Source organism: Vidua chalybeata, chromosome 6, assembly GCF_026979565.1.
Source record: "Vidua chalybeata isolate OUT-0048 chromosome 6, bVidCha1 merged haplotype, whole genome shotgun sequence".
Taxonomy (NCBI): Eukaryota; Metazoa; Chordata; class Aves; order Passeriformes; family Viduidae; genus Vidua; species Vidua chalybeata.
Genome location: NC_071535.1, coordinates 9664112 through 9678017, shown reverse-complemented (window position 1 = coordinate 9678017; position 13906 = coordinate 9664112). Strand labels below are relative to the sequence as shown.

The 13906-nt window shown below is 36.3% G+C and overlaps 1 protein-coding gene across 3 annotated transcripts in view; it reads left to right on the top strand.

The window, feature by feature from the left end:
• Positions 1–13906, top strand: part of TDRD9 (tudor domain containing 9) — a 68486-nt gene that overhangs the window by 27636 nt on the left and 26944 nt on the right. For all 3 annotated transcript variants that reach the window (XM_053946785.1, XM_053946784.1, XM_053946786.1), the window contains 7 exons: positions 1412–1492; positions 4272–4436; positions 8698–8801; positions 9586–9641; positions 12579–12630; positions 12785–12869; positions 13592–13649. In XM_053946785.1, the coding sequence (XP_053802760.1) occupies positions 1412–1492; positions 4272–4436; positions 8698–8801; positions 9586–9641; positions 12579–12630; positions 12785–12869; positions 13592–13649 (601 nt within the window). The remainder of the gene's footprint in view (positions 1–1411; positions 1493–4271; positions 4437–8697; positions 8802–9585; positions 9642–12578; positions 12631–12784; positions 12870–13591; positions 13650–13906) is intronic.

Genomic DNA, 13906 nt, shown 5'->3' with positions numbered 1-13906 from the left:
ATTTTTGTATAAGGAAAATTTAATACTTAATTCCAACAGAAAATGAACAAAAAAAACCCCAAAGCCTAAGGAATTGAATCAGTGGCCTTCATGGAAAATATTTGAGCACTCCAGTGTATTAGCAGAGTGTTGGAAACCATAATATTTCCTTTAGTAAGGAAATTCAGGTTAAATGAAGATTCAAAAGCTGAACTATAGAAGGTGCATACATAGGAAGTGTTATTATTCCTTTAGTTTTAAGATGTATTCATTGCCTATAAAAATGAATGAGTAAAGTTTTCTGATCCCTTACACAGGAGAATGGGTTTACACAGAGGTATTTCAAACTTTGCTTTCTTGGGTGCTGTAATTTGAGCTGATGTTATTGGCTTCTACCACTTCTTTCAGCAGCATCCCTCTGTCAAGACTATGTGTGTTTTTTGCTTCCCCAGCCCTGGTCCCTCCTGTTGCCCATACCTCACATTTTCCCCCATATTTACTACAGAGATTGTGATCTAGAGTCCACAGTCACTGTTTTTAACAACTGAACGTTCTTCACAATATTTTTAATTGCAGGTCTTACCCCTCTCAGTGTGCTGCAGACATTTAGGAGCACACTTAAACAAACTAGCACCCAAAATCTTGATTTCTCACAGCAAGATCTTACTGTCAGCCTGAAAACTACCTTAGCTCAATTTGTTTTTGTAATGTGACAGCATTGAATATAAGTCTTATGTTTACAGTATATTGGAATATACTAATTAGCTTCCAGGACATGAATGTTGACTTGTGAAGGCTAAACTTCACAAAAGCTGCTGCACTTAAAATATTTAAACTGTAATTCAATAAAGGGATGTGGTCATCATGGATAATGTTGGGGAGAAGTATTTGCTGAACTTAAAGGGGCAGGCAGAAGGCTCAGGTGCTAGGATATATAAAGAATTGGGTGTAAATTAATGTTTTAGAAAGCAGGTGTGTATTGGTATCATAGCTGGAAGCCATTGGGAATGAGGCACATCTGTTAGATTTGCTTAGTTTTTAGACAAACCAAAGCAGTCCCTGGATCATTTGGGATCCTACCAGTATAGTTGATTTACCCAGCATCAGTATCATAGACTTCATCTGTTCCTGTCAGCTCTAGTACAACCAGTGGTTAGAGCTCAAGATTGATTTTCCAGTCATTATTCTAGATTTTTTTAACTTTAGAGTGACGTGATTTTCACAAAGGGTTCTGTAGTCATCTGAACACTCTTGTTGGGATTTTAAAGTGTTCTTAGCATGCCTAGGCTCAAAAGGTGTGTGCTTTTTTCTATGAAAATGTACTGTTACTCCAAGTTGCAAAATAAAGCATAAAATTGAGTAGGAAAGTAAGAGATTGTCAAAAAGAAGAGGATGAATTAATGAAAATTAAATTGTGGATAATGTCTTCCAGGTGCATGAGCGTACAGAAGAAATTGACTTTTTGCTCTTGGTGACCCGTAAACTGTTGTGTACAAATTCACAGTCTGTAAAGGTGGGTTCAAACTGAATTTTGTTTTTTTTTCTTGCAAGAAAATTTTTGCGTGTCTTTAATCTGTGAAGGCCCTATTTTAAGGAATTTACCACAAATTACTATGTTACTATGTTTTATTAAAATATTTTTTAGTTTGCCACTCCTCATAAGAAAGCTAAGGGGCATTCTTTTCCTGGCTGCTGTAATGTGTTCTGAGAGACTTCTTTTTTTTCCCCCCTCATGTTAAAATGCATTAGTTTCTAAATCCTGCTTAAGGCTAAAAAATGCACGATGGACTTAAATTATGTATTGGGTATTGAGGGCAGTGCTTATTCTTGGTTAAAATGGTAGCATTAACTCCTGGAAATACTGAGCCTTTTTTGTTTAAGTGGGATAGCATATTTGGAGAAATAGCAAAAGACCAGAAATGCTGTACTGTAATTTCTGGGCAGAGCTGGTAGTAAAATTCAGCTGAGGTTTTTCAATTCTGCCTTGTACTAAAGCAGAATTCACAGACATTTAGCATGACGTGTTAAGTCTTTGGGGTCTCAAAGTAATGAACTCTTGAAATGTTAGAAATTAAATACAAGTGATGGAGTTAAGCTAACTCAGTATCTTTCTGTGCAGCTATTTGGGACTGCAGATACTTTGTGAGACTGCATGTCCCTTAAATGTTTCAAGGTAATGGTTTAATGTGATTTTTTTCCTGTTCAAAATAAAGTCTAGGTTGGCTGTTTTTGTTACCATCGGAAGAAAATATGTATTCTTATGTGCAGTCCCTCACATTGATTCAGACTTGGTCTTTAGGTCTTCCAAACACACTGTCACAGAAAGTGCCCTTTCATTTGGCAGAGGACGTGGCTGTGCACTTCACATCTTTCACTTATTATCCCTTTTCATGCTGATTTAGATTTTAGAGAAGATGCTTGTCTTTAAATTTAGAGACAGTTTTGTGAAACTATTCAGCCTTTTTTTAGCACTTGGCTCTGCCTACTGAGAAGAGCAATAATTTGATCAAACTGAGTTTGTGAGAAGTTTGCCCTTTATTCTGGTTATTGGGTTGATTTCAATGGCAGGAATCCCTACAGGCCCTGTCATCTTTTCTGTTAGAAAACATTTTCTGTTTGAGGTTCCTGACAATTTTCTCATTTTCCTGTATAGTTCCATTTCAGTCTCTTGAAATGGTCACTGAAAAATTTTATCCCCTTCATATCATTCTCTGCAGTTTCTGCAGATGACAGTTTTTTAATATTGTACAAACCTGAGAGAGACCTATATTTGAGAGAGCAGAGGGCTGTCCCTTTGTATTTTTTTATGTTGAAGAAGGGGGAACTCTTGATCTCACTTGCTGGCCTTGAGCAGAGTGGAATGGGCTATTCAGTTTGGATTTATATACTAACCCCAGTGTCTCCTACTTCATCCCTTTTCAGCCCCTTATGAAAAACTGTAAAGGAAGGGAGCTTTGATGTGGCAAATTAATTTAGAAAATGTAAGGTTCTCCTCCAGTCCTCCCTAGATTCATGAAACAAAAGGGTGCAAGGGTCCCTGTTTAAGAGAGGAAATGAAGCATTTTTAACTCAGGGTGGTATGAAATGCATGTGAGCTGTTTGTTTCCTAGTTTGGAAGTTTCAGACCTCAGAAAAAGCAGATAATTCAATATTTCATCAACTAACAGGAGTTAGTTGAGTGATTCTGATGTACTGATCTACCTGCTGAACTAACCAATTTAAATTATGCTGGATTTTCTGGCAGATGGCTACTGCAGATTACTGTTTTTAGATCACAGAGCAGAAGCTGGATTGTTCTGAGGTTGATCTTGCTGGAATAGGGTTGCTGAAAGAAAACCTGAGATTGAGAGTTGCTCTATTGGGTCAAACCAAACAGTGCAGGTCTCATAGTGATTAGTAACAGTTCTTGGTATCATCTAGTGGGTCTTTGGATATATCTGTGTTGTACAAGTGGTTTTGGACTGCTTGATCTTGAACTATCTTCTTTGATTACCATCTGTTCTGATGTGTTCATCTGCCACGTTGGTGATTTGTGCTTGTTAAATTTTTCCTTTAGGAGTACATCAAACTTGATTCAGTTGTGTGAACCTTTCAGGCACTCTGTTAAGAATCTGTCATTTCTTTTCACTTTGGAAGGATTTCACACAGATTAGAGTCCAGATTACAAAGATTATCTAGAAAAAGGGGTAGTTTAATATTCCTTGCCTGTAACTGCAGATGTTGATTGGATTTTGTTTTGATAGCCTTCAGAGCCATGAGGCAGTCCCTGGTGTAATGGGACAGATTTCATATATTTGCAGAATTATGTCCTTTCAAATTTCTCTTTTTTAGGGTCATGTTGGAAAACTTCATGGTTTAGCCTGCCCTCTCCATGTGTTCCTTGTGCCTTTACACGTGCTTTGGAGTTGAGCACAGTGATACAATGCCCACTTCATTAGTTTGCCTTCCTGCCATTTTGTAAGGGGGATGCTTTTGTATTTTACAACGTTTCTGGTTTGTGTGGTGGTGAGACCGTTATCAAGAGTACTGTATGTTTTTGGTTGAATTTTTACCATGTTGTCTGCCCTAGGCATTCTAGCCTGAGCCGTTCTCTTACAGGTGCTTGCCTCTCTCCACATGCTGATTAGGGTATCTTAAGCATTTAGTTTGATTGTCTTAAAAGTACTTAGGTTACATACCTGTAGTAATGAGAATTAGATCATTTAACATGAGGAGGAAATGGAGAGTCCCATCTAACAGGACAATTTGTGTTAAAATTAATGCTTTACATTTGCTGTACATTTTTTTAACAGATAATATTGATGTCTGCTTCCATCAACTCTAAAGAACTAGCTGATTACTTTGCACTTCCAGTTCATAATGGTTTGAATCCAGTCTGCATATTTAAGGTGGAAGGCAGACCTTTTGCAGTTGAAGAATATTATCTTGATGATTTGAAGGACATTTTTGATTTCCAGGTATTGTAAATACAATTTAATTTCTTTCAGCATAATAAGAAATTGAACTAGTCAGTTGAAAACTATGTAATAAAATGACATATAGCCACTTTTATATTGCAGTTCTAGGTAAGAATTAATAGATGATGATAAAATAGGAATTTTCTTACAAGCAGACTAGTTTCTTTCATTAAACAAAAGCATTTCAATAGGATGAGACATTTTGTTTGATAGTTGCATTCAAAATGAACAGTGTAAAACAGTGTGCAGAAAGTAACATAAATAGATTCACAGATCTCTTTGAATATAGCTGACAAAATCAGGGAATATTTCCTGGGTTGGTTCATGTTGTTGCTTTATATCAAAGTCAGAAGGTGCTATGAAATGAAGGGAAAATAATCATTTTTTATTAGAACTTTGATGTTATCAAGTTGGCTTCTCTATCAGCTGAGGCTTTCCTATTTTTCAGTCCTGTTTCTCTTTTTTTAATAGTGCCACAGATGTTATGCAGTAATTTTTAACCCATTTCTGTTGTAACCATGTAAGCCACCATGGCAAATGTGTAATTTTGAGTAATGAAAACATGTTAAAATAACTGCTACCTCTCAGATCTGTGGTGGGCTATGCTGGAGAATTGCTTCTCTGATGCCTAAGGGGAGAGTAGGTGCTGGCTGAAGATATGTTTGCTTTATCAATCTAGATTATAAGCTGCACAAGAATGTATTTTGTATATTTTGTTTTTAGAGCTTCTGACATTATAACAATTATCTCTGTAGACATCTGATAATGAAGGAATGAGTGTAAATATGTGATCTGTTTCCTGTGGTTTTATAATAGGAGTTTGTTTTACATTTGGAAAACAGCTGTGTAGGAATTCACTTGAGTGAGCTCTTTCAGTATTATGGTTCAAGGCAAAATAAACTTGTTAAAGTGGAGTACAACAAATGCACTCAGGCCTGTATTATGATACCCTGTCTAAAAATAACTGGGATGTGGGTGTAATTATTGGTCAGTTTTGATAATGCAAAACATTATTAGAATGTTATTACAATTAAGGGGATGGGGTATGCACTTAAAAAGTACCAGTGGGGGGAACACACTGTTATTCAGGTTTCATCCATCAGTTCTGCAGAAAATAAAACAGCGAAATAAAATAGGAAGCCCAGAAGAAAATAATTGCTTATGCTGTGCACAGCTCAGGCATTGGTTATGCTTCAGCACAGGCAAGGTAAAAGAAAAGGCTGTCAACCACTGAAGTTCTAATTCAAACAAAGAAACAAACTCACTGCTTACAGCAGTTGGCCCATCAGCATTTACACATTAGTATCGCAGTCAGACAGATAATAGGGAGGAGGTTATGTAATACACGGGGCTTTGTAAAAGATTTTTGATGATCACAACAAAAAGATAACCAGGAAATTGAGTAAGAAGTTTCCTTCAGTCAAATTGGATTTGTCATAGCTGCACTTGGAGCTGAATGTCAACTTGCACACCTTTCACTCACAAACAAAGGAACTCCTTTCAGTGCTTAGCCTTTTTTATACTTCTTTATTTTCTCTGAGTTTTTTATTTAAAGTTTTCATCTGATTCTTTATCTTGTGTTGTCCTATCTATAGCCATTCTGTTTTTCAGCAAGATGAGGAGAGTATGTTTGTCCAAGATGTTTCTTGTGCTTAAGGCAACAATACAAGCACATAAGTGCTCTTGATTTTCTTTTTTTTTTTTTTTTAATATCTATATTAAAAAATGATGAAATTGAATTCTAAAGCACTGATTCTTAGGCTGGATCTTGTTCCTTATGGTGCTGTGTGTGAAGACTTTCTCTGAGTACTAGTCACAATTAAAAAATTAAAATGTGGAAGGTCTCAGATGGTTTGTGTAAAATCTTAATAAAATGAAAGTGGAATGTGAGTATTAAGACAGTTAATGAATTAATGCTGCCATATGGAGGCTGAGGCACATCTTTCATCATGCTAAAATCTAAATCAGATAACTGCCTGAGGTACAGGCTTCAGGCTTTAATTCTTGATGTTTTATTTTCACCTATAAAAGCCTGTAAAATTTACATAAAGGAGCACAGAAGTTAAAAGTAAACACAGTCATTGCTCTTTAGATAAACAGAATTTTTCTAAGTTTACTTTTGATTTTAAAAGTAATAACTGTAAAATTACATAAATCTTCAATCATTTCTTAAAGCATCTCAGTCAAAATCAGTTTAATTCTTTATAATTGTCTCTTGGCTGTGAGATGTGAATCTTCGTCCCTTTTCAAAAAGCCTTAAAATAATTGGATTTTACTGTAGAGATGTAGAATTCTTCCATTAATCCTGCAGAGCTCTTGGCTTTAATACATCACTCATTTCTGCATGTGATAATGTTTTAAAACTATGCTTAAAAATAAAATTTTTAGGGGTAGTTTTGACTTGAATAATTTGTCAGTTCATTGATCCTGTTGTGATTTGGAAGATGAACAAAAACGCCAGTCATTATTTTTTCTTCCGTTTGCATGTTTGCAGTAAACCCTCTGCTGTGGCTAGACAGACATCCAGCTGAATCAAAGCTAAAGCTTTCTACTTGAATTACTTCATTTGTAGGAAAGAATAAAAATAAGGGTGAAACATTTTTCAGTGTAGTACTGGCTTATCCTTGCCCAGGTACTGGGTCATTTATAGGTGTACTGCTTAATTTGTGAGCATAGGCTTACAGAACAGTAGTTTATTTTTCTTCTGGCATAATGGGCTTGGTAAACACGTTGTTCTGGGTGTTTAACAGAATCATGGTTCTGTCATACTAGCAACCTCTAAGCCCCAAGGAATCATTGAAACACAGGTTTCATGAAAAATGCATGAAGGCTCTATCTATAGGCAATTTTAAAGCTAGTTATGTAAATATTTGCCTTTTGTTCTGGATAGTGTTAGAGATATGAAATGCAAATTTAAGAATTGAAGCAAAGTGCAACCAATTTTTGGCTTGCAAAGGTAAAAGCTCCATGTCCCTAGAACTAGAGTCAGAGTCCTGATGGAAGGTAGTGAGCTGCTGTCAAAAGCTGTTCTGATTTATATTGTGTTATTTCAGTCAATTCTGACTGGGATTTGGATTTGCTGTTTGTCACACTGTTACCTTTTATTAGGAGTGATGTGGAAGCCTTGTCGTGTTAAAGAATACTAAAGGTACAATCAGTAGCAAAATTGAAAAGACAAATTTGACAGTTATTTAAGCAGGGATAATATAAACCAAAAAATCTTACATTGGAGCAGCTCAGAAGAAAGCTTGCTTAGATTTTTCACATATATTAGGGCAAAAATCACTTTGAAGAAAACAGTCAAGTATTTTTAAGGTTTTTCCTGGGTTGATCAAGCTGAGGACTGAAGTTGCAGTAGCAAATGCTGTTCTAAATCAGTGTTTCCTGACTGGTGCTAGGACCTGTGCTTTTGTGATTGTTATGAGCTCCTTTACAATGGGAAACTGGTAGAAAAATTACTAATTTAATTTTAATAGTCAAAGTAGTTAGGTGGTCTGTGATTGCAGCTCTTTGAAACACTTGGTTCAGTAAAGAGTTTTCATTCTCAGTTTCTCCTCACTCATTGATCAAAAGCCATTTCCCCTACAGGAGAAAAATGTGTGATATTAGAGACCTTTTTCAAAGCAGGTCTAGTTCATTAAGCATAAAACTGAAAAGTAATTAAATTACTGTCTTTGCTCTGAAGACTTGATGGTTTGTGTTCTTAAATACTAAAACATTGAATTTGTACAGAATGCTGGAAAACAGTGTGGACAGAATCACCATAGTTCTGTTGAGTACAACAGAACAGTAGTTCTGTGACAGGGTGTGACCAAAACCAAAAAAAACATCAAATGCAAAAACAATTTAAAGGAGAAAGAGGTACATGGTTTATGTACAGGCAGGTAGAGAGATCTGTGTGGAGACCTGTGAGAAGCACTCTACCTTCACTACACAAATTCCTCCCTGTTCTCCCGTTCCCATGAGTTCTGCTCAGTTCCCATGTGCTTGACACTTCAGGATAAGGAGCATGTTCTGCAAATGAATGGAGGGCGGGCTGGTGCTTAAGTAGGTAAGTATCAGAAGTATTTCTTCAGCATTAAAATTGTAGGAGGCTTGAAGAAAAATGTCTATTTAGAAGACAATGAGTGCATCAGATGAAGTTACTTCTGTACTGGATCAGTTTGAATTGAAAGCACTTGAAAAATTGAAATACTTATGTGAACTACAGTCTTGAAGCCAGTTATACTGTGTTAACCTCATTACCACCTTCTCCAAACAGTTTCATCGTCAGAGCCTTGAGGAACCAGTGATAGAACAGAAAATGTATCAAATGGCAGTGTCTCTGATTCAATCATTTGATGAGTTGGAAAAGAGGAGCAATAGGTAAGATACAGTTCAAGATCTGGAATCAGTGTCTCTTGGGGAAATGACAAGCTAATTAAGCAACAGCAGAGTCCACAGTTATTAGTGGAAACTTAATTTTTACTTGCATCTCTGCCTTTATTTTACATATTTGTTTGATTTGTACCCAGTGTTCCTAAAGTGCACTTCATGCCCTGAAGCATGAGTGACTATTCAAGGCACCATGTCTTATGGAAAATATATTCTTTACTGTAGAACAGAGCTGAGGAGTATTTATATCAAGAACTATATAAATATAAATGATACTATTTTATATTGTAGCCTAAAACATATATTATTTCATGGGAAAAAAAGGATAAAAGCTAGGCATTAATTTTCACTGGCTGTTTAATGCCTTAATGTCATGTGAAATAAGTAAATAATGGATTTTGCTGCTCTGTGTTTTTTAAATTGATGTTTAGTATCTAAAAATGTAATAAAGTTAAGTCTACAGCTTTTGTCTAACACTGAGTGTGTGTTAAATAACCTAATTCTGATTATTTTCATTGCAGAATGAAAATGTTTCTGTTTTGTCATAGTTTTGAAGAAAGAAACTAAACCTATTGCTGTGGTTCTAGTGTTCATATCTTGCATTTTTCAGAAAGCATAGTTGAAAATAATGATTGACATTTTGTTTCTTCAGGAAGTTTAAATAATGCATGCTACAAAAAGTGTGCACTTCTGCTTGTTCTTCCAGAATAAAATAACTTGGGGTAATGAGGTAGACTGAGACTGTAAAACTAATGAAGCTGTGTTTCCTTGTTAGGGAGAAGAACTTCAGTGGTACATCGGAACGTGGCAGCGTGCTCGTGTTTTTACCAGGCGAGTATATGTCTTAATTACTTTCTTTTTTGTTACTTGTCATCTAATGAGCTTTCTTCTGGCACTTCTTCCAGGGATTTACTAAACACATACTTAAGTGAAATTCATTGGTCTCTTCAGGCATTTTTTTCTTGCAAACTTGTTTAATTGTGGCAGTTATTGGAAAAGCTGTGAGTCAAAAATTAAGATGTTACATATTTTAAAATTAATAAAACTAATTTCATAGTTAATCTACAGAAATGCAGTTGCTAATTTTTTGTGCAATTATTAATTATTGCATAAAGCTCCTAGGATTCTTTTAGAGATGTTTTCTTATCTGCATGTAGTGTGGTCTTCATTTAAATCGTTAAAAAAGCTCAAATTCACATTTTTCTTTCTGTGTACATTGCTTGGTGTAGTTGACATGCTCAAAAGTACACATGATGACACAATGATTATTTATGAGAAAGCTGGCTATACAATGTAGTCTTCTGTAAAGAATAAAACCCAAGTTGTCTTGCACAGAAATTATTGTAGGCTTTTGTTTTGACTGCCATTCTTATTTAAACTGGCTAGCTGGATTTCAGAGGCAGGGTAACTAGACTGCAGAGTAGTTTTCCTGAACATCATACCCGGTGTTTTCAAGTATTGTTGTACTTCATGAGCTGAACATTTGTTAGTTGGGAACTTGGAAAAGATTTATTTATGTTCAAGTGGAGAGTCACCTTGAAGTCCAGGGCAGCTGTCCCTTGGGCACAGTGAAGTCTGTCCCTATGAGGACTTTCTAACTCAGTAAAATGTTTATGAATGTCATTTCCCTGCTATGTTGAGCTCAGGAATAGGCTTGCCAGGGCTGGGGCTGGAAGCCCAGCACACCAGCTGAAAGATACACTGCACTTGCAGAGCAGCTTTCCTTGGAGAGTGTTCTCCACTAGCTAAAAGGAATTAGAGCTGCCTTTCTTGGAATTACCTTCACTATAAAATTAATGGGTAGAAGGAATTACTTCATTGTGTCAATGTAATGCCCATTCCAGTTTGTGATTAATAAGGTAGGGAGACCATATCTGTTGCCTCTGGCCTCTGATAATGGTGTTTGTCTGGTGTGTTTCCAGACTTTCTCAGCCCCTCTGAGGCTTCAATTCAGTCTGGAATTATTCCTTAGCATTTTCAATTCCTAAATCATTATCTTTCACCTTGAGTTGGTTTTGTTTGGTTGGTTGTTTTTTGTTTTGTTTTGGGGTTTTTTTAAATTTTGTTCTGGTTTTTTTTTTTGTTTAAATACATCTGATAAATTTGTGGAAACTCTTGTGGTAATAAGCTGATACACTCAGGTTTGTGTTTTATTTGTTCAGTGTTTGGCCTTGTCTGGTTTTAAACAGGATACTCAAGACTTACCCTGAGCACAGTATTAGCAAACAGCCCTTGAAAATTTTCCTCACAAATGTTTTATACAGAACTGGAGAAAAGGGGAGGCGGGCCCTCAGTTTACAACACGGCAGCTGAGGCAGAGCTTTGGGTTATTTTTACACGTTTAACATCCGCATTTAGGATGTTGAGTTGAGATGCTTCTTTCTTTTGAGTGCTAACAATTACATAGCATTTTGAGCATTAAAAATAACACCCCCACTGACTTGTCAAGTTGAGTGTGCAGCAGCAGCCAGAAAGAGCAGTGCTGTGCTGAGGATGCTGTTAAGTGGTTTTTGCCCACTGTCTTTGTGGAATAAAGTGATGGGGCAGAATCTGATTCCAAAAGGAGCTGCAGCTGTCTCAAGTAGGATGCCATGTGTTCCCTTGTAATTGCCTGTCTTGGTCACTGCTTTTTTTTTTTTTTTTTTTTTTTTTTTTTTTGGTAATGCTACCAAGTCTGATTCTTTATACATAAGTATTCATCAGTATTGAAATCTCCTTTGGTTCCAGAACTTGTCCCTCTGTAGATAACAGGTGATACAAAGAGCCATGTTAAACTGTAGAGTAATTTTCTTAACATACATGGGTGAATATATTCCAAATGATCTAATTTTATCTCTTCTACTCATGTTGATCTCATTTTTTTGTCCGTTTCATATTTTCTTCTGCACTTCTCCATGCCCCACTCTCCTTACTGTCCTTGTATGTTTGCCAAAGAGGTTTGTGTTACTAGTTCCCATTTCATTCTGAGACCTGTGTCTCCTGGTGGGATCCTTGTGTTCTGTAGGTGTCATGGTCAGTCAGCTCTTGTCACTTCTGAAACTGGTCAGCAGATACTGCCTGCTGTGTCTAGTCAGTAATTACTAGACTGATTAATAATTACTGTTAAAAGTGATGATGCAGAATCTGCTCTGCCAAACATGAATCAAACCTCTTTTAGTTGTTTTTAATCATAAAAAACAACTTTCAGGTAAGTCCATTGTGGGGCAGGTTTTTGAAAATGGGGCATCTGGAGTTGAAGTCTCAATAAGAAGTAAACTAAGCTTCTCAGAAGGGTTTGTCTGTGGAGGTAGTCAGGAAGATAGAAAAAATCCCTTAGTCATAAGATTTCCCCTGGCAGATGTGAAATGCATCCCCCAGAAAATGGACACTGGAATGGCCAAAGGTGAGATGGCTAAGACAGAAATAGCTATTTTTTTCCCCCTTGGCCCTGCTCTGAAAGAACTTGTTTTGGCTGAAATACCCAATTTTAGCCTAAACCAGACAGAGATTCAGCATGTGGTGAGTTCTGAAACAAGGGCTAATAATGGGATGTTGTCAAATGGCCTTTATGTCTTTATTAAGTGTAAAATTAATGCCAAATGGTTCTTCAAAAATTGACTCACTGGTTTTTAGACACTTATTATTACATTTGCTGTTCAATCTTCTACCATTTTATTATATGGTGAAAAAGAGGTAGTAATGACAGGCAGTTAATAGTTGAAATAGATGTTTCTGAATTGTTCATGATGGCTAAAATGAAAAATAAACTCATGATTACTTTTTCCCTAGGTTTAGGTGAAATAAGATACATGCACTCATGCCTCTCAGATAAATATCAAAGGTAAGTTAGACCACATTTGTTTCAGTTCATTTAAACCTGAATATGAGTCTTTCAGCTGTATGAGTTTTAAGTGCATAATAGGGTTTGGCACAGAAGTGTAATCAGCATTAATGTTCTGGCATCATTAAGTATTTCACGAATATATTTTCTTTAGGTGGCAAGTGTACCCACTTCATGCATGTGCAACATTGGAGGAACAAAGTAAAGTATTTTCACCTACAGTTCCTGGCTACAGAAAAGTAAATATTTTTAAATCATTACTTTTTTAAAGCATGTGAAACCTTTTGCTAGAGTAGTAATAGCAAATAATAATGTATTTAAATAATATTAGCTGCTCTAACTCAAACCATCTTAAGAGGACAAAGCACTTTAGTTTTTCAGTGTGTAAACTGATGGCCTTTCTTACCAAGCTGTTGACTTAACTTGCGTGCAGACCTCAAGAGAGGTGCATTAGCCTTGAGGAAGTTACCCTTAAACTATTGCCTGCTGCTGTTTTTATCCATCAGAATGGTTTGTGCATGTTGATTCTTGCACCTGCTCGACAGGGAGTGCTGCTGGTGGCACTGAATAGCAAAGTAGTGCCCCAGTATGGGAGACTGACCCACTTTGTGCCCCACGTTGTAATTGCTGCCTTGGTTTTCTTCATCTGCTATTACTAAGAGACTATTGCTGCCAATAGTGTGATGTTTCCTTATGGCAAAGGCACAAGGAAATATTTCCATTCTTCCTCTATTGCCTTACTACTTTATTATGCTTTTTTGAGCTCAGAACAAGAAAATACAAGGGGTTTTATATTGTCCTTGTGTGGTATTGCTTTTTTTTTTTACTATGCAGAGCAGAAATGCTGTGTTGCCATTACATTTATATTTCTTCATAGCAAGTTGAATTTTTCATGTAGAAACATTAATGCAAGTAAATTTTGTTTATGCATTCACTGCTCATTTTTTGCTTCAAAACTCAGGTTATTCTAGCCACCAATGTAGCTGAGAGCTCTGTGACAGTTCCTGATGTTAAGTATGGTAAGTTTCTAAATCTTGTAATTCTGTATACACTGTTTGTAATATTTTCCATACTTGTGCTAGGTTTGCTCTCCAGGATATGTCACTGTTCAAAGTGCTGCTGTTGGAGTGTTGAATTCTTTCTTTCACAGCAGAGGAATCTCAATATATGAACAAATAGAGCTACTGAGTGGGAGGTTGGTTTAAATATTCACTAAGGGGTAATTTTAAATGCAGTAACAAGCAGAGCCAGACCTCATGTCACAAGTTAAGATTTT